This window comes from Oncorhynchus kisutch, linkage group LG10, assembly GCF_002021735.2.
Source record: "Oncorhynchus kisutch isolate 150728-3 linkage group LG10, Okis_V2, whole genome shotgun sequence".
Taxonomy (NCBI): Eukaryota; Metazoa; Chordata; class Actinopteri; order Salmoniformes; family Salmonidae; genus Oncorhynchus; species Oncorhynchus kisutch.
The window spans coordinates 24,662,450-24,679,980 of NC_034183.2; the positions used below are offsets into that span (position 1 = coordinate 24,662,450).

At 43.9% G+C, this 17,531-nt stretch overlaps 1 protein-coding gene across 1 annotated transcript in view; it reads right to left on the reverse strand.

Moving 5' to 3' along the window:
* Nucleotides 1-17,531, reverse strand: part of LOC109898786 (voltage-dependent R-type calcium channel subunit alpha-1E-like) — a 105,149-nt gene that overhangs the window by 7,081 nt on the left and 80,537 nt on the right. Inside the window, exons 22-41 of the mRNA XM_031832858.1 lie at nucleotides 14,968-15,097; nucleotides 13,582-13,641; nucleotides 13,174-13,280; nucleotides 8,989-9,085; nucleotides 7,868-8,028; nucleotides 7,573-7,710; nucleotides 7,243-7,444; nucleotides 6,544-6,708; nucleotides 5,627-5,737; nucleotides 5,185-5,265; nucleotides 4,952-5,071; nucleotides 4,766-4,831; nucleotides 3,638-3,729; nucleotides 3,393-3,555; nucleotides 3,088-3,215; nucleotides 1,817-1,913; nucleotides 885-990; nucleotides 631-738; nucleotides 415-515; nucleotides 213-319 (exon numbers count right to left, since the gene is read on the reverse strand). Of these exons, the coding sequence (XP_031688718.1) occupies nucleotides 213-319; nucleotides 415-515; nucleotides 631-738; nucleotides 885-990; nucleotides 1,817-1,913; nucleotides 3,088-3,215; nucleotides 3,393-3,555; nucleotides 3,638-3,729; nucleotides 4,766-4,831; nucleotides 4,952-5,071; nucleotides 5,185-5,265; nucleotides 5,627-5,737; nucleotides 6,544-6,708; nucleotides 7,243-7,444; nucleotides 7,573-7,710; nucleotides 7,868-8,028; nucleotides 8,989-9,085; nucleotides 13,174-13,280; nucleotides 13,582-13,641; nucleotides 14,968-15,097 (2,340 nt within the window). The remainder of the gene's footprint in view (nucleotides 1-212; nucleotides 320-414; nucleotides 516-630; nucleotides 739-884; nucleotides 991-1,816; nucleotides 1,914-3,087; nucleotides 3,216-3,392; nucleotides 3,556-3,637; nucleotides 3,730-4,765; nucleotides 4,832-4,951; nucleotides 5,072-5,184; nucleotides 5,266-5,626; nucleotides 5,738-6,543; nucleotides 6,709-7,242; nucleotides 7,445-7,572; nucleotides 7,711-7,867; nucleotides 8,029-8,988; nucleotides 9,086-13,173; nucleotides 13,281-13,581; nucleotides 13,642-14,967; nucleotides 15,098-17,531) is intronic.

Genomic DNA, 17,531 nt, shown 5'->3' on the forward strand with positions numbered 1-17,531 from the left:
CACCTAGTCAGTTGCACAACTGAATGCATTCAACCTTCCGCATTTAACCCAACCCCTCAGAATCAGAGAGGTGCGTGGGCTGCCTTAATCGACGGCGTACGTCATCGGCGCCCAGCATGCCTATCTAGGATGAACACACACATCTATTAACATACCCGTACCCACACGCACACACAGGCTCGGGGACTTTAGGAGTCAAAAAGCATATTTACAGGGCAGATCCAGCGCTGTGGGTCAGAAAGGGAAGGGCTTTGGCACTGCAGAGGATGTCCTGAGGCAGAGAGGACGCGTCCATGCGCTGGAACATGGGAGCGTGTTTCTATAGGGGATGAGGATGAAATAGGTCCAGTATGAGAGTATGCAAACTACTGTTCAGAGGTCATAGTTTCATACTGTACATAGAGGTAGATATACCTGCTCCTCCAGCTGTTGCCTGAGCTTCTTGGCTTTGCTCTGCTTGTAGTAGTCCATGATCATCATAGCTGCGTAGATCTTCCCAATGGTCATATGATTGGCTGGAAGAATGGCATAATGTCACTCATTTGGAATTCTTTGAAAAGCAAAACTACTATAGCAAATAGTTCAACTACATTGACTAATGCCAGAGGTACTATACATTCTGACTGTCACCTTTGTGGATGGGGACGAGCAGGTCTAGCGTTTTCTGAGAAAGGTGTGGCCAGATGATACTAATCTCCTTCTGTAGGTCTGAATCCATCTGCCCCCTGTCCTCCCCTCCTGGAAACACCACAACAACAACAGGAGATGAAGCATGCAGCAGGTGCTCATGGGGGCAGTTGGTCAACAGTGTGTAGAGAAAGTTGAGAAGAACAACAAGTTCAGAGAGTTGTTCATGTTCAGCTATTTTCACATGCTAGCCTGACCTCTGGCTATCTTGACCTCCAGGGCAGTTCGGATCAGGGCCATGAGGGTGGAGGTGAAGTGAACAGACATCTCCTCATCCACGGGCATGTTCATCAGCACCAGCCTCTGAGGGTGTCCATGGAAGGGAAAGAGGGGGGAGCAAAGCAGGAAATATTACTCACTAACCAGGAGACAACATGTTGCCAACAAGAGAAGCTCAGTTAACCATCTATGCCTTACAGTAATATACAAGTCTCAACTACTTGATGGTCTTTTTTCACTGTTCAAGCTAAACTTACAATCGAAGGATTATAAATGCATGTTTTAATAACACAATTCTCTAATAAGTATGACATTGTAACAACAGCCAAGAGACTCACAACACAGTGTGCACAAAGAGGTTAGGTTCATTCCCATTGTACAGTCCATGCACACATATGACAAGACAATGATAATGAGAAAAAAAGGCAAAGAGGGCAAGGGCAGAAGGCACATGCGTAGAGATAGAGGAAGTAATCAAGCAGCAGTGATTGAGAAAGGTTGTTTGGCATTCTGACACTGTACAATGTGGCTCTATGAAATACATGTTAGCTTTTTGCACCCGTTTCTAAACCGAAGCATTCTTACTGACACTGAAAACCAGTTATTCCACAAACAGCTCTTAAACACACAAAACCTTACTCAGTTAGTTCTCTGCCAAGATGCAAATCAATACAAAAAAGAAAACGCCAAAGCACAATGCTCATTTATTTTTACTCTACGTATTGTCATCTGTCGATCAAAAAACACCATCGTGGATTCTCTTACAATTCCACAAGCGAGACGTTACGGTACGATATAGACAACAGTCATTTTCCACACTTCATTAGAATTGGCTATACAACACAGAGGTTTTACTTTGCCATCTCCATTGACTAAATGTAGAAACGTTGCCCAGTTGTCTTTGGTCTACCTTATAAGCCACTTTGGAGGGACATTTCTTTCCGAGGCCAAGAGGTGGCGACATATCAGTCAGCATCTCGTACATGTCAGTGTAATGAATACGCCCGCTGGGGAGGAGGCAGGGAGCAGGGCAGATGACGAGGAGGACGAGGAGGAGGAGGAAGGGCAGGGAAGGTATTACCAAGGAATGGAGGAAGAAAATAATATGAAAAAAAGGAAGAGATCAGAAAGAAGGTTATTCAATGGCATTACACAGAGAGGATCAAATCAGGTTGTGGTATTTCTATGCAGACTTGGCATAGAAAAGAGAGAGAAGAAGAAATCTAAAATCAAAGACCAAAGGAATGACAGCAGGGTCCTCTGTGGATCTGGCAGATACTTACCTGGCATCCTAAACCTGCAGCGTTACTGCTGACAATTGTCAGGGAGGGACTTACAGTTGGCCCCACTATAACCCTTCTCATGATTATACTATAACCAGTCAACTAAATCAGAGGTACCAGATCCAACCAGCCACAGAGTGTCACGACTCAGCACACTGGTTTTGTGTAGTTGTTTGTTACACTATATGTTCCAATAGTTCATTGCTCTGCATCTACAGCATGAAGTGCATAATGATATTGTCTGTATGCTAGAGGAGGAGCCGTCTCTTTGTATCCTGAAGCCATAACCCAGTCATTCTTTGGCCTGGGGCAGAACCAGGGTGGTCCCCCTTCAGCAGTGCAAGCAGGCCTTAGAGGGGTAGTGAAAATTGTTGGAGAGGAATGGAAGGGGGCATAGGAAGGGTCCCAACAGGTAGGAGGGGGTTAAGGGATCAAGGGATAGTGGGGAAGTGATGGGGTAGTGGTGGGGGAGCCAAACCTTGCAGGCCACGGTGTAGGGGCAGTTCTTTCCAAAGCCCAGGGGAGGTGAAATAGTGCGTACTACTGTGTACATCTCCTTATAGTGAATCCTTCCACTGGAAAGAACATATATTTCTGTAGTTAACAATAAACACAGAGATTCAGCTTTGCTGGAGTTTATTAGAGCTGGTTTGCCACCATTGTCCTAACAAGAACCCGGAGAGCAGAGCATCAGGACATATCGGACAACAATTAGGCAAATATGCAATACTATTCATATTGTGAAATGGTTAAGGCCATATGGTGGTATTTGTAAGTAGTTGGGTGAAACATTAGAATAACATTAAAATAGTAAATCATTCCTACACATGCTGTACAACATATGTGCTGTGCTGCTACTTTGTATGTGTTAGTATGTGTTGTTGGGCCTCTGACTTACCAAGCAGCTCGGTCGTATTCACCCCAGATACGAACAAACTCATCCAGATGATGAGGCCCCAAGATGGAAGAATCCCGGGTGAGGTACTCAAAGTTGTCCATGATCACAGCCACAAACAGATTCAGCATCTGAACAGTGATTAGAGGAGGTCATAGACAAGGAACTACAATAGGTGTACATGAAAGGGAATATGTATGCATGTAAGTGTCTCCTTCAACTTCTTCCTCTCATTTCTGGTAAGAGACGGTCTCCTAGAGTAGGACTCATAGAGTAGGACAGTAGGACTCTTAGAGTAGGACTCTTACCAGAAATGAGCTGAAGAAGATGAAGGAAACAAAGTAGAAGTAGGCAAACTCAGTTCCACAGCGCTCCTCATGGTCTGACGTTAGAGCTAAGGGGTCTGGCTCACACTTCTGCCCCCCTAAACATGACAGCATGATCTCCTGCCACGACTCCCCCGTGGCACTCCTGCAGGCAGACAGCAGTGTGTTGTTCAGAGACTGAGCCTTAGTTAGCCACTGTGTGACACATGCAGGATATCCTACTGTACCTGAATAGCAACATCAGAGCACCAAAGAAGGTCTTGAAGTTGTTGTGTTGGTTGATGTGAGTCTCCTCATCCAGTCTGATGTTTCCAAAAACCTTGAGGAATATTCAAATCAAATTGTATGGGTCGTGTACACATACGCCATGCCTATGTTTATAGCTCCAACAGTGCAGTAATACCGAACAATACAAAATAATACACAAATTCCAAATATATATCAGAAATATCAGAACGAGCCATGTCAGAGTCGTTAACAAAAATATAAATGCAACATGTAAAGTGTTGGTCCCATGTTTCATGAGCTGAGATAAAAGATTCCAGACTTTTTACATATGCACAAATTTGTTTACATCCCTGTTAGTGAGCATTTCTCCTTTGCCAAGATAATCCATCCACCTGACAGGTGTGGCATATCAAGAATCTGATTAAACAGCATGATCATTACACAGGTGCACCTCGCTCTGGGGCCAATAAAAGGCCACTCTAAAATGTGCAGTTTTGTCACAAAACACAATGCCACAGATGTCTAATGTTTTGAGGGAATGTACAATTGGCATGCTGACTGCAGGAATGTCCACCAGAGCTTTTGCCAGAGAATTGAATGTTAATTTCTCTACCATAAGCCACCTCCAAAGTTGTTTTAGAGAATTTGTTAGTATGTCTAACCGGGCTCACAACCACAGACCACTTGTAACCACGCCAGCCCAGGAACTCCACATCCGGCTTCTTCACTTGCGGGATTGTCTGAGACCAGCCACCCGGCTGATGAAACTGAGGATTTCTGTCTGTAAAAAGCCCTGATTGGCTGGGTTTAGCTCCCCAGTTGGTGGGTCTGGCTCTCAAGTGGGTGGGCCTATGCAAAAATCCATAGATTAGGATCTAATGAATTTATTTCAATTGACCGATTTTGTTATATGAACTGTAACTCAGTAAAATTGTTGAAATTGTTGCATGTTGCGTTAATATTTTTGTTCAGTATATAATGGAGTGTATAGACAGTATGGACAGTATATGAATAGAGAAGATTCATGAGATATGTCTTGTGCTATATGCAGAACCGACACATTCACACCATGCAATGACGAACCAAGAAAGTGGCAGAATAGATCAAGCGTGTGAGCAACACCTTACCTGCATTCCGATGATTGCATATATGAAGAAGAGCATGGCAATGAGCAGACAGACGTAGGGGAGAGCCTGAAAGAGAAACCCTATGTCATGATAAAATAACAGTACCAGACGTTACACACACACACACCTGGTTTCAGTCTTAAGTGTCTCTTTCCAGTGCTGTACTGCACTGTGCGTGGAGCTGACCTTAAAGGACTGGACAAAGGTCCAGAGCAGGATGCGGATGGTGTAACCCTGCCTCAACAGCTTGATCAGTCGAGCAGCTCGGAACAGCTTCAGGAAACCCATGTTGAAGGTCTCAATTGACTAAAGGGAGATGAGAGAGACACTCGCACTATATATGACGTTTATTTACAGTACACTGCATAGAAATGGCAACGTAATCAGCCATTGACTGATATACAGTCATGCTTTTTTACCTGCAGGTCCACCACTATTTCTGTGATGCTGCCCAAAACCGTGATGAAGTCAAATATATTCCAAGTGTCTCGAAAGTAGTTCTGGAAAAGAGAGGAAAACATCCATTCTTCAGTCAGTAGATGTTAGTAGCATTGCATACACTATCAGATCACAATGTTATGGGCAGTACAGATGTAGGATCTTCATTTGAGCCAGTTTGCGACAGGAGGAAAATAGGAACAGGAAATGTGAATTATTATGTGGATTATAATTCATGGGCATTTTTGTAGGGGTTGATACATTTTTCGTTAGGGAAAATCAAGTCTGAAATTACAAACTTTAGAAGCCTTTTTAAAACTCAAATACACTACAAGTTTGCATTTCCTGCCAAGCAGGAAAAGTCTCAGCAAGAAACGTATCAAATTAAGATCCTACATCTGTAAGTTTAAACTGTTTCCTCACCAGAAAGCCAAATGCCATGATCTTGAGGACACACTCCACAGAGAAGAGCACAGTGAAGGCTGTGTTCAGGTGTTTCAGCACAGCCTCGTACACTGGTGGGGCTGAGTAATACTACCACCACATAGGAGAGCGAAAGAGAGAGACACCATTAAACACAATTGGAATTACTCCAAATTACTGGGATGCACAGATAACCCCAATTGACACAATGAACCCAAACACACACCATCTTGCTCAACCACCATACAACTATAGAACTATAGCCACAGGTTAATGGCAGATTCCCTCTGATACGTAAATAGCGAAACATTGAGCAGAGCTGAGGCTAAAAGGGGTAATTCATCTGAGTTGTACAGGCAGAGTTAATGAGGGCATGTTAAATACTAGCAGGTGGATATAGATCAATATTTAATAAAGGCTGAGTCATCCTCTGCTCTGTCTGATGGCTCTCTCCCTCTGCCTGACCGAAGGCTTTTTCTCGGAATAAATGAAATGCTCACGGGATGGAAAAAACCCAGACCGTTAGCTAGAGCCCAGCACAGGGTAGAGGGACATGCATCTTTACAACCCAATCAGCTACAGCAGAGGTGTCAAATACATTTTGCCATGATGGCCAAATTCGGTCTTCAACGAGGCCCAGAGGGGCGCACTGAAAATTGGTTATATTTCCTCGGCGTCCAAATCTGCAAAAGCTGGTCCTCTAGATAATTTGCTAAATATAGTCCCCCCCCCCTTGCAGGCCAGATGTTTGACACCCCTGAGGTACAGCAACAGGCTCCATAATACCTTCTGCACCACAGGGACTGCTGTTAGGCTTTATAAATGGGATTAGTTCAGCATATGGGTCAGGTTGTACATTAGAGATAATGAACAAGGTGTAAATGAATGTACTGTTTGTATATGATCATTATCCACACCTTCATCATCAGGACAATGGTGTTGAGTGCAATCATGGCCAGCACGGTGTACTCAAAGGAGGGGGAGACCACAAAGTGCCAGAGGCGGTACTGGAACGTCTGTCTGTTCTGAGGCATGTAGCGGGTCAGAGGTTTGGCACTTATGGCAAAGTCAATGCAAGCCCTCTGTAAGGGAAAACACACAAGAAGGAAAGATGAAGAACAGTTTGTTGTGCAGGAAATAGCCTGGGATTAAGTACAGTATGTAGCAGCTAGCTCTGGGAAAGTCCTTATATTTGATCCTTGAAGTAGACACATTGCTATGTGGACTGCTGGGAACATTCTGGTCAGTGTCGGCTGAGGAATACCTGGTGGGAGAGACTTTGTGTCTGGAGGGGCACTCTCACTATTCCTGTATATTTACCGAGTGTTTTCCATGAGTCAGTGTGCTCCTCTACGTAATCACCTGTCAAGACCGAGCAAGTTAAGTCTAAATGCACAGACGGCGTCATTTTGATGCGTTTGCTACATTCTACCAGCAAACCAGATCACTAACACTTACACTGAGCTGGTGTGTTGTATGGCATCATTGGAAATTCTACATTTCAAATTGAATGTCTGTTACATTTAGTTTGGTTGGGGATTCTGTGTAAAGTGTGTGTGTGTGTGTGTGTGTGTGCGCGTGCGTGCGCGCATGCTTGTGTGTGTTGACTCAATCACCTCATTCTTCTCCAAGCTGCACTCCTCCATCATCTTGTCTCCCTGCTCCTGGAAGGTGATGATGATGAGAGCCACAAATATGTTGACGAAAAAGAAGGGGAAGACCACAAAGTAGATGACATAGAAGATGGACATCTCCATCCTGTTGCCCTGGCTGGGTCCTCTGTCCTCCTCTGTCACATCCACAGAGTGCTGCAGGACCCTGGACAGACACACAGATCACACTGTGCTCAGCACTGGACACCCACACTGACATTCTGAAGTATATTTCAGTCTAGCCTAAGTACAGTTATGACATAGTGAGTAGTGTGTATGGAGAGTGAGACTTACTGTGGCCAGCCTTCCCCAGTGGAGACGGTGAACAGAGTGAGTAGGGCCCAGACTATATTGTCATAGTGAAAGTCATGTCTCCTCCACTCCCTCCTCTTCACCTCCTGCTTGTCTTTCTCATAGTTGATGTAGAAGCCCCTGATCGGACGAGACAGACACACAGTGTACAATGGACATTCAGTGGACAAAGAAACTAGAAAACATGACAATACTGTAGGTCTCCAATAGTCTCCATCCACTTCAACTATGTTAGTGTTCTATAAGGCCCTATGCAGGCAGCTCAGCAGACACCTACTGGCAGTCCTTCTCTGTGTCTTTGGATCCGTCAGTGCAGTAGAAGAACTTCCCCTTGAACAGCTGCACAGCGATGACAGCAAAAATGAACATGAAGAGCTTGTAGACGATGAGGATGTTGAAGACGTTCTTCAGAGAGGTCACCACACAGTCAAACACTGCCTACACACAGACAGAGGACGAACGATGAGGGAGGGCAATTAACAACAAAAAAAGTCAGACATACGCTAAAACTGTAGGGGTTTATCTTTCGTACAGTTACCGATGTAGGATCTTAATTTGATCAACCTGTTGCAGGAGGACATTTAAAACGTAGTTTATTTGAGATTTGAAAAGGCTTCTGAAGTTTGTAATTTACACTGTGAAATGTCAGACTTGATTTTCTCTAACGAAGAATTTAGCAACCACTACAAAAAATGTAATTCATTGTAATCCACATAATAATTAACATTTCCTGTTGTGTACGCAGGATTATTTTCCTGCTGTAGCAAGCTGGCTCAAATTAAGATCTTACATCTATAGTGTCTGATTTGTTGAGGGTGACTTCTAACTCAAGTGGTATAAATAGCATACAATTGTCCAAAATGATCCCAAACTGTTGTTGTGACATGACTGACTGGAAGAGGATTGTATTATTCTGTAGATCTTTATTTCACTTTACAGTCCCAGGATAATCAGGTCTATTGATTGCAGTTGTTCTGGTAGCACCTGACTGACGACCGTCCTGGTACACTCACAAAGTTATCAGTCTGACTCCTTTCCTCCAGGTTTGACAGAGACACTCTTCCCCACAGCAGAAATTGGATGTGTGAGGTTTGGGAAATCAATTTGTGACTAAATGTTTTCATGATCAAACGCTCAGGTTTATCACCTAATCTTCTCTCTGACTGATTCTCTGCTTCATGGAAACCCTCTTGTGGAAACAGTTGTGACTAAATGGATGTAAAGTCATCACCACCTGTTTAACAGTGGCTTCTGCCCTCACCTGATACCATCATACCACACATAAACATTACCTCACCTTTGAACACCTTGATATATCTCATATGTAGTCTATCCCTCAGACTGTTGACTGGAGGAGGCACGGTTAACATGGGAAGTCATCTCTGAGAAAAGGGTTACCTTGAGTTTCGGTAGTCTCTTGATGGTCTTCAGGGGCCTCAGGACGCGCAGCACCCGAAGAGACTTGATGGTTTTGATGTCCCGTCCTTTATTATTTCTACAAGTAGACACACGTAGAATGAAGAACCTGTTGAACTCACTTTAACACTGAGCTAACCATGTTACTTATTACAGCAGAGGTATTACTGTGCTTTACATTTCTGATTAGAAAGATACATGTACAGTGCCTTCATAAAGTATTCATACCCCTTGACTTTTTACACATGTTGTTCTGTTACAGCCTGAATTCAAAATGTATTTTTCTCACACATCTACACAAAATACCTCATAATGACTAAGTGAAAACATGTTTTAGAAATGTTTACTAATTTATTGATAATGAAACACAGAAATATCTAATTTACATAAATCCTCTACAGGATCGGTGTCCCCCTCGCGGGACGGTTGAGCTAACATGCGCTAATGTGATTTAGTCGCTATTACAGTAAATTATTCTCACCCCTGAGTCAATACTTTGTAGAAGCATGTTTGGCAGCGATTATAGCATTGAGTCGTCTTGGGTATGTCTGTATCAGCTTTGCACATCGGGAATCCTTGCAGATTTTCTCAAGCTCTGGTAAGTTAGATGGGATTCAAGTCTGGGCTTTGGCTGGGCCATTCAATGTCTCACATTCTTGTTCTGAAGCAATTCCAGCATTGCATTGGCTGTATGCTTGGGGTCATTGTCCTGTTGGAATGTAAATCTTCGCCCCAGTTTAAGGTCATTTGCACTCTAAAGCAGGTTCTCATCAAGGATTTGCCTGTATTTGGACCCATTCATTGTTCTCTTTATCCTGACTAGTCTCCCAGTTCCTGCTGCTGAAAAGCATGATGCTGACACCCCCATGCCTCATGGTGGGGATGGTGTTAGACAGGTGATGAGCTGTGCCTGGTTACCTCCAACTATCTGGCCTGAATGCGCTTTGCATTCAGGCCAAATAGTTACATTTTTGCCAGGTTGCTCAATTTGGTCTGACGGCCAGCTCTTGGCAGAGTCTGGGTAGTTGCATATTCTTTTCATTTCCCAATGTTGGAGACCACTGTGCTCATGGAAACTTTCAACACTTTAGATTTTTTAAAACCCTTCCCCAGATATTTGCCTCATCACAATTCTATCTCAGGTCATTGGACTTCATGGTATAGTTTCTTCTCTGACATACACTGTCAACTGTGGGACCTTACACTGAGTGTACAAAACATCAGGAACACCTCACTAATATTAAGTTGCACACTCTTTTGCACACAGAACAGCCTAAATTCATCAGGGCTTCTACTATCAAAAGCGTTCCACAGGGATGCTAGCCCATGTTGACTCCAATGATTCCCACAGTTGGCTGGATGTTCTTTGGGTGGTGGACCATTCTTGATGCACACAGGAAACTGCTGAGCGTGAAAAACCAGCAGCATTGCAGTTCTTGACACCCTCAAACCAGTGTGCCTATCACCTACTACCATACCCCATTCAAAGGCACTTAAATATTTTGTCTTGCCCATTCACCCTCTGAATGGTACACATACACAATCCATGTCTCAATTGTCTCAAGGCTTAAAAATAATTCTTTAACATGTCTCATTCCCTTCATCTAAACTGATTGAAGTGGATTTAACAAGCATTGCTTTGGTTGTATGGATTTAGTGGATTTAACAAGTGATATCAATAGCTTTCACCTGGTCAGTCTATGTCATGGAAAGAGCAGGTGTATTTCTTTCTAAATCATATTCAAACAATTGATTTGGCCACAGGTGAATTCCACTAAAGTTGTAGTGGAATCTAAAGGATGATCTAAGGAAATTGGATGCATCTGAGCTCAGTTTGTAGTGTCCTAGCAAAGGGGTGTGAATACCTATGTACATTTTATATTTTTGTATTTATATCTTATGGGTTATTATGGGTGAGAAAAATGTTGTCAATGGGTATTTAAAAAAAAATATATATACATATATACAGTGCCTTGCGAAAGTATTCGGCCCCCTTGAACTTTGAGACCTTTTGCCACATTTCAGGCTTCAAACATAAAGATATAAAACTGTATTTTTTTGTGAAGAATCAACAACAAGTGGGACACAATCATGAAGTGGAACGATATTTATTGGATATTTCAAACTTTTTTAACAAATCAAAAACTGAAAAATTGAGCGTGCAAAATTATTCAGCCCCTTTACTTTCAGTGCAGCAAACTCTCTCCAGAAGTTCAGTGAGGATCTCTGAATGATCCAATGTTGACCTAAATGACTAATGATGATAAATACAATCCACCTGTGTGTAATCAAGTCTCCGTATAAATGCACCTGCACTGTGATAGTCTCAGAGGTCCGTTAAAAGCGCAGAGAGCATCATGAAGAACAAGGAACACACCAGGCAGGTCCGAGATACTGTTGTGAAGAAGTTTAAAGCCGGATTTGGATACAAAAAGATTTCCCAAGCTTTAAACATCCCAAGGAGCACTGTGCAAGCGATAATATTGAAATGGAAGGAGTATCAGACCACTGCAAATCTACCAAGACCTGGCCGTCCCTCTAAACTTTCAGTCATACAAGGAGAAGACTGATCAGAGATGCAGCCAAGAGGCCCATGATCACTCTGGATGAACTGCAGAGATCTACAGCTGAGGTGGGAGACTCTGTCCACAGGACAACAATCAGTCGTATATTGCACAAATCTGGCCTTTATGGAAGAGTGGCAAGAAGAAAGCCATTTCTTAAAGATATCCATATAAAGTGTTGTTTAAAGTTTGCCACAAGCCACCTGGGAGACACACCAAACATGTGGAAGAAGGTGCTCTGGTCAGATGAAACCAAAACTGAACTTTTTGGCAACAATGCAAAACGTTATGTTTGGCGTAAAAGCAACACAGCTCATCACCCTGAACACAACATCCCCACTGTCAAACATGGTGGTGGCAGCATCATGGTTTGGGCCTGCTTTTCTTCAGCAGGGACAGGGAAGATGGTTAGAATTGATGGGAAGATGGATGGAGCCAAATACAGGACCATTCTGGAAGAAAACCTGATGGAGTCTGCAAAAGACCTGAGACTGGGACGGAGATTTGTCTTCCAACAAGACAATGTTCCAAAACATAAAGCAAAATCTACAATGGAATGGTTCAAAAATAAACATATCCAGGTGTTAGAATGGCCAAGTCAAAGTCCAGACCTGAATCCAATCGAGAATCTGTGGAAAGAACTGAAAACTGCTGTTCACAAATGCTCTCCATCCAACCTCACTGAGCTCGAGCTGTTTTGCAAGGAGGAATGGGAAAAAATGTCAGTCTCTCGATGTGCAAAACTGATAGAGACATACCCCAAGCGACTTACAGCTGTAATCGCAGCAAAAGGTGGCGCTACAAAGTATTAACTTAAGGGGGCTGAATAATTTTGCACGCCCAATTTTTCAGTTTTTGATTTATTAAAAAAGTTTGAAACATCCAATAAATGTCGTTCCACTTCATGATTGTGTCCCACTTGTTGTTGATTCTTCACAAAAAAATACAGTTTTATATCTTTATGTTTGAAGCCTGAAATGTGGCAAAAGGTCGCAAAGTTCAAGGGGGCCGAATACTTTCGCAAGGCACTGTATATATATATATATATATATATATATATACAGTATATATATATACAGTATATATATATATATATTTAACCTTTATTTAACTAGGCAAGTCAGTTAAGAACAAATTCTTATTTACAATGACGGCCGAGGAACAGTGGGTTAACTGCCTTGTTCAGGGGCAGAATGACAGATTTGTACCTTGTCAGCTCGGGAATTCGATCTAGCAACCTTTCAGTTACTGGCCCAACGCTCTAACCACTAGGCTAACCTGCCGCCCCATGAATACTTTCTGAAGGCACTCTATGTAATGAACTATAGAGGACACATAGAATCCTGTTGAAGAGAGCAGAAGGAAAGGAAGTGAAGAAAGTGTTTACCCCAGCACATTCCTGGCAGTCCCACAGCAACACAATCCACAGGAGCAGAGGACGACAGAGAGAAAAACACGGATGCTGAACATGTATATCTCAGGATGGGAAAAACATGTATATCACAAAACGGAGTGAAACACAGTGCTATACTACAGTGGCAGTATACACTGGTAATGTACACTACACAGGAAGTTATAAACTATGCAAGGTCACATGACTCACGTGAGGGCGAAGGCAACCAGAGCTCCGACCACCACGATGAAGTCTAGAATGTTCCACAGGTCCCGGAAGTAGGAGCCGTCATGGAGAATCAAGCCCTGGTCTATCATCTGTCAAAAAAGACATCTTGTTAAATTATTTGAAAACAGAACTGTGCTAAATATTTGCAATTGCCTCACTGTTAATTAGCTAAATACAATATATTCTGTCTATCTGACATTACATTTTCTTGGGACTAACAGTCTATGCCAAACATGTTCATGCACCTTCTGTCCAATCCAACTGACTCTGCTACCGTATGACCTATAGCATGTCAATATGACATCATTTGGTAATGTTTTAATACAAGATCCTTGCTGATTGAATTAAGAATACTGTATTTTTGTTCTATTAACTTGTTCTATAACTCACCTTTATTATCATTTCAAAGGTAAAGACACCTGTGAACACGTAGTCAAAGTAACGCAAAACCTGTGGGGTAAAAAGTAGACAAAATAATTAACACATCCATTACAAAACTGGACTCCAGGGGATGAGGAAGAACATTTCATTCTTTGCCATTAACATTAGAGGAGATCAGAGAGAGAGAGATCAGAGAGAGAGAGATCAGAGAGAGACAGATCAGAGAGAGACAGATCAGAGAGAAACTGATCAGAGAGAAACTGATCAGAGAGAGACAGATCAGAGAGAGACAGATCAGAGAGAGACAGATCAGAGAGAGACAGATCAGAGAGAGACAGATCAGAGAGAGACAGATCAGAGCGAGACAGATCAGAGACAGATCAGAGAGAGACAGATCGAGACAGATCAGAGAGAGACAGATCAGATAGAAACTGATCCGAGAGAGACAGAGAGAGAGAGACAGATCAGAGAGAGACTGAGAGCTTCTGCTTAATGTGTTGCATCTGTTCTTCACCGCTGAACTGGGGACATATTGCCCTTTTAGGAAACCAAATTCTCTCTATAATGGTCACACTGATTAAGTTGAACCGGAGGGAATTCTATTTCTATTTCAGACTTTGGAAGATTATGCTTTCAAGTGGAGCCCTTCTCCGCTGATGGATTTCTGCTTTGATTAGCTTCGTAGCGTGTCACCAGGCCCATTGCATTCCCAACTCGATTTGCATCAATCAGCAACATCCAGAGAAGCCCCACCCCATCAAGTCACCATGGGAGACCTTCACAAAGCAATTAACGTAATGTTTTCTTTCAGTCTTCCAGCTGCTCAGCTAGGACAGGGCCTGATATGAGACCCCAGGCACACATTCCCAATGATTTGTTTTTTACCTCAAGGAACGTCTGTAACGAAGTACAAAACAATGGCATCGCCAATAGAAATGCTGCAGAATTCCAGATTGTACTAGAATTGACACTGTTTGTGCTATCTGTCTGATTTGTAGTCGTATGAAGAGCCTAAACCAGAGGTGGGAGTAGGGAGTGCCATGTGATGATTCTATACCCCCCAACACCCTCCTCTATCTGGCTCTTCAGTGTGAGCAGAGAGTGACAACTCTAATATTGCTGTCCCCCTGTGAGATCAGCAATACTCATCAGAGACAGCGTCAAGCACAGATGCAGACACAATCCCCGTCACGAGTGTGCGCTTGCACTCGCGGTATGCTGTGAGAAGATAGTACAGCACAGGAAAACTAAGCCAAACAAAAGCAATCACACGTCAAAGACAATAGCCTAACCACCATTGTGGAGAAGGACTGTTAGAACAATGAGGCTCAAGGTCAGAGAGGAAAACAGCCATCTGTTAACCATGTAAAGCCCAGTGACCAGACTGGCTCTTACTTTATTCCAGTCGGAGGTGGCTGAAACGGGGTCTTCTGCAGCGAGGGCGATACTGCTGGCAGCGATCACCAGCAGGATGCACATCTCAAAGTAACGCAGGTTCACCACATAGTGACAGGCCCGGCGGATCCTAGAGATGGAACAGAGGACACAACCACTCTGACTGAGAAACAGAGACAGCTGACAGAGCAGGACTGAAACGGGTGTTGTGTTTCTCTACCTCTATCATGCCTGTGTTTGATGGTGAGGATGAGGGTTTTAAGATGATGGTGAGGATGAGGATTTTACGATGATGGTGAGGATGATGGTGTTAGGATGATGGGAGGGATGGTGGTGTTAGGATGACGAGAGGGATGAGGTTGTAAGGATGACAATAGGGATGAGGGTGTTAGGATAAGGGCAGGGATGAGGGTGTTAGGATGATGGTAGGGATGATGTGTTAGGATGATGGGAGAGATGATGGTGTTAGGATGATGTAGGGATGAGGGTGTTAGGATGACAGTAGGGATGGTAGGGATGAGGGTGTTAGGATAAGGGTAGGGATGAGGGTGTTAGGATAAGGGTAGGTATGAGGGTGTTAGGATAAGGGTAGGGTTGAAGGTGTTAGGATGCCGGTAGGGATGATGGTGTTAGGATGACGATAGGGATGAGGGTGTTAGGATAAGGGCAGGGATGAGGGTGTTAGGATGATGGTAGGGATGATGTGTTAGGATGATGGTAGAGATTATGGTGTTAGGATGATGTAGGGATGATGGTGTTAAGATGACAGTAGGGATGGTGGGGATGAGGGTGTTAGGATGATGGTAGGGATGAGGGTGTTGGGATAAGGGTAGGGAAGATGGTGTTAGGATGCCGGTAGGGATGATGGTGTTAGGATGACGATAGGGATGAGGGTGTTAGGATAAGGGTAGGGATGAGGGTGTTAGGATGCCGGGAGGGATGATGTGTTAGGATGATGGTAGAGATGATGGTGTTAGGATGATGTAGGGATGAGGGTGTTAGGATGACAGTAGGGATGGTGGGGATGAGAGTGTTAGGATAAGGGTAGGGCTGAGGGTGTTAGGATAAGGGTAGGTATGAGGGTGTTAGGATAAGGGTAGGTATGAGGGTGTTAGGATGATGGTAGGGATGATGGTGTTAGGATGATGGTAGGGATGAGGGTGTTAGGATGATGGTAGGGATGATGGTGTTAGGATGATGGTGGGGATGAGGGTTTTAGGATAAGGGTAGGGATGAGGGTGTTAGGATAAGGGTAGGGAAGATGGTGTTAGGATGCCGGTAGGGATGATGGTGTTAGGATGACGATAGGGATGAGGGTGTTAGGATAAGGGTAGGGATGAGGGTGTTAGGATGATGGTAGGGATGATGGTGTTAGGATGATGGTAGGGATGAGGGTGTTAGGATGATGGTAGGGATGATGGTGTTAGGATGATGGTGGGGATGAGGGTTTTAGGATAAGGGTAGGGATGAGGGTGTTAGGATAAGGGTAGGGCAGATGGTGTTAGGATGCCGGTAGGGATGATGGTGTTAGGATGACGATAGGGATGAGGGTGTTAGGATAAGGGCAGGGATGAGGGTGTTAGGATGATGTGTTAGGATGATGGTAGGGATGATGGTGTTAGGATGTTGTAGGGATGAGGGTGTTAGGATGACAGTAGGGATGGTGGGGATGAGGGTGTTAGGATAAGGGTAGGGTTGAAGGTGTTAGGATGCCGGTAGGGATGATGGTGTTAGGATGACGATAGGGATGAGGGTGTTAGGATAAGGGCAGGGATGAGGGTGTTAGGATGATGGTAGGGATGATGTGTTAGGATGATGGTAGAGATTATGGTGTTAGGATGATGTAGGGATGATGGTGTTAGGATGACAGTAGGGATGGTGGGGATGAGGGTGTTAGGATGATGGTAGGGATGAGGGTGTTAGGATAAGGGTAGGGAAGATGGTGTTAGGATGCCGGTAGGGATGATGGTGTTAGGATGACGATAGGGATGAGGGTGTTAGGATAAGGGTAGGGATGAGGGTGTTACGGATAAGGGTAGGGCAGATGGTGTTAGGATGCCGGTAGGGATGATGGTGTTAGGATGACGATAGGGATGAGGGTGTTAGGATAAGGGCAGGGATGAGGGTGTTAGGATGATGTGTTAGGATGATGGTAGGGATGATGTGTTAGGATGATGGTAGAGATTATGGTGTTAGGATGTTGTAGGGATGAGGGTGTTAGGATGACAGTAGGGATGGTGGGGATGAGGGTGTTAGGATAAGGGTAGGGATGAGGGTGTTAGGATAAGGGTAGGGATGAGGGTGTTAGGATAAGGGTAGGGATGAGGGTGTTAGGATGATGGTAGGGATGATGGTGTTAGGATGATGGTAGGGATGAGGGTGTTAGGATGATGGTAGGGATGATGGTGTTAGGATGATGGTGGGGATGAAGGTTTTAGGATAAGGGTAGGGATGAGGGTGTTAGGATAAGGGTAGGGCAGATGGTGTTAGGATGCCGGTAGGGATGATGGTGTTAGGATGACGATAGGGATGAGGGTGTTAGGATGACAGTAGGGATGGTGGGG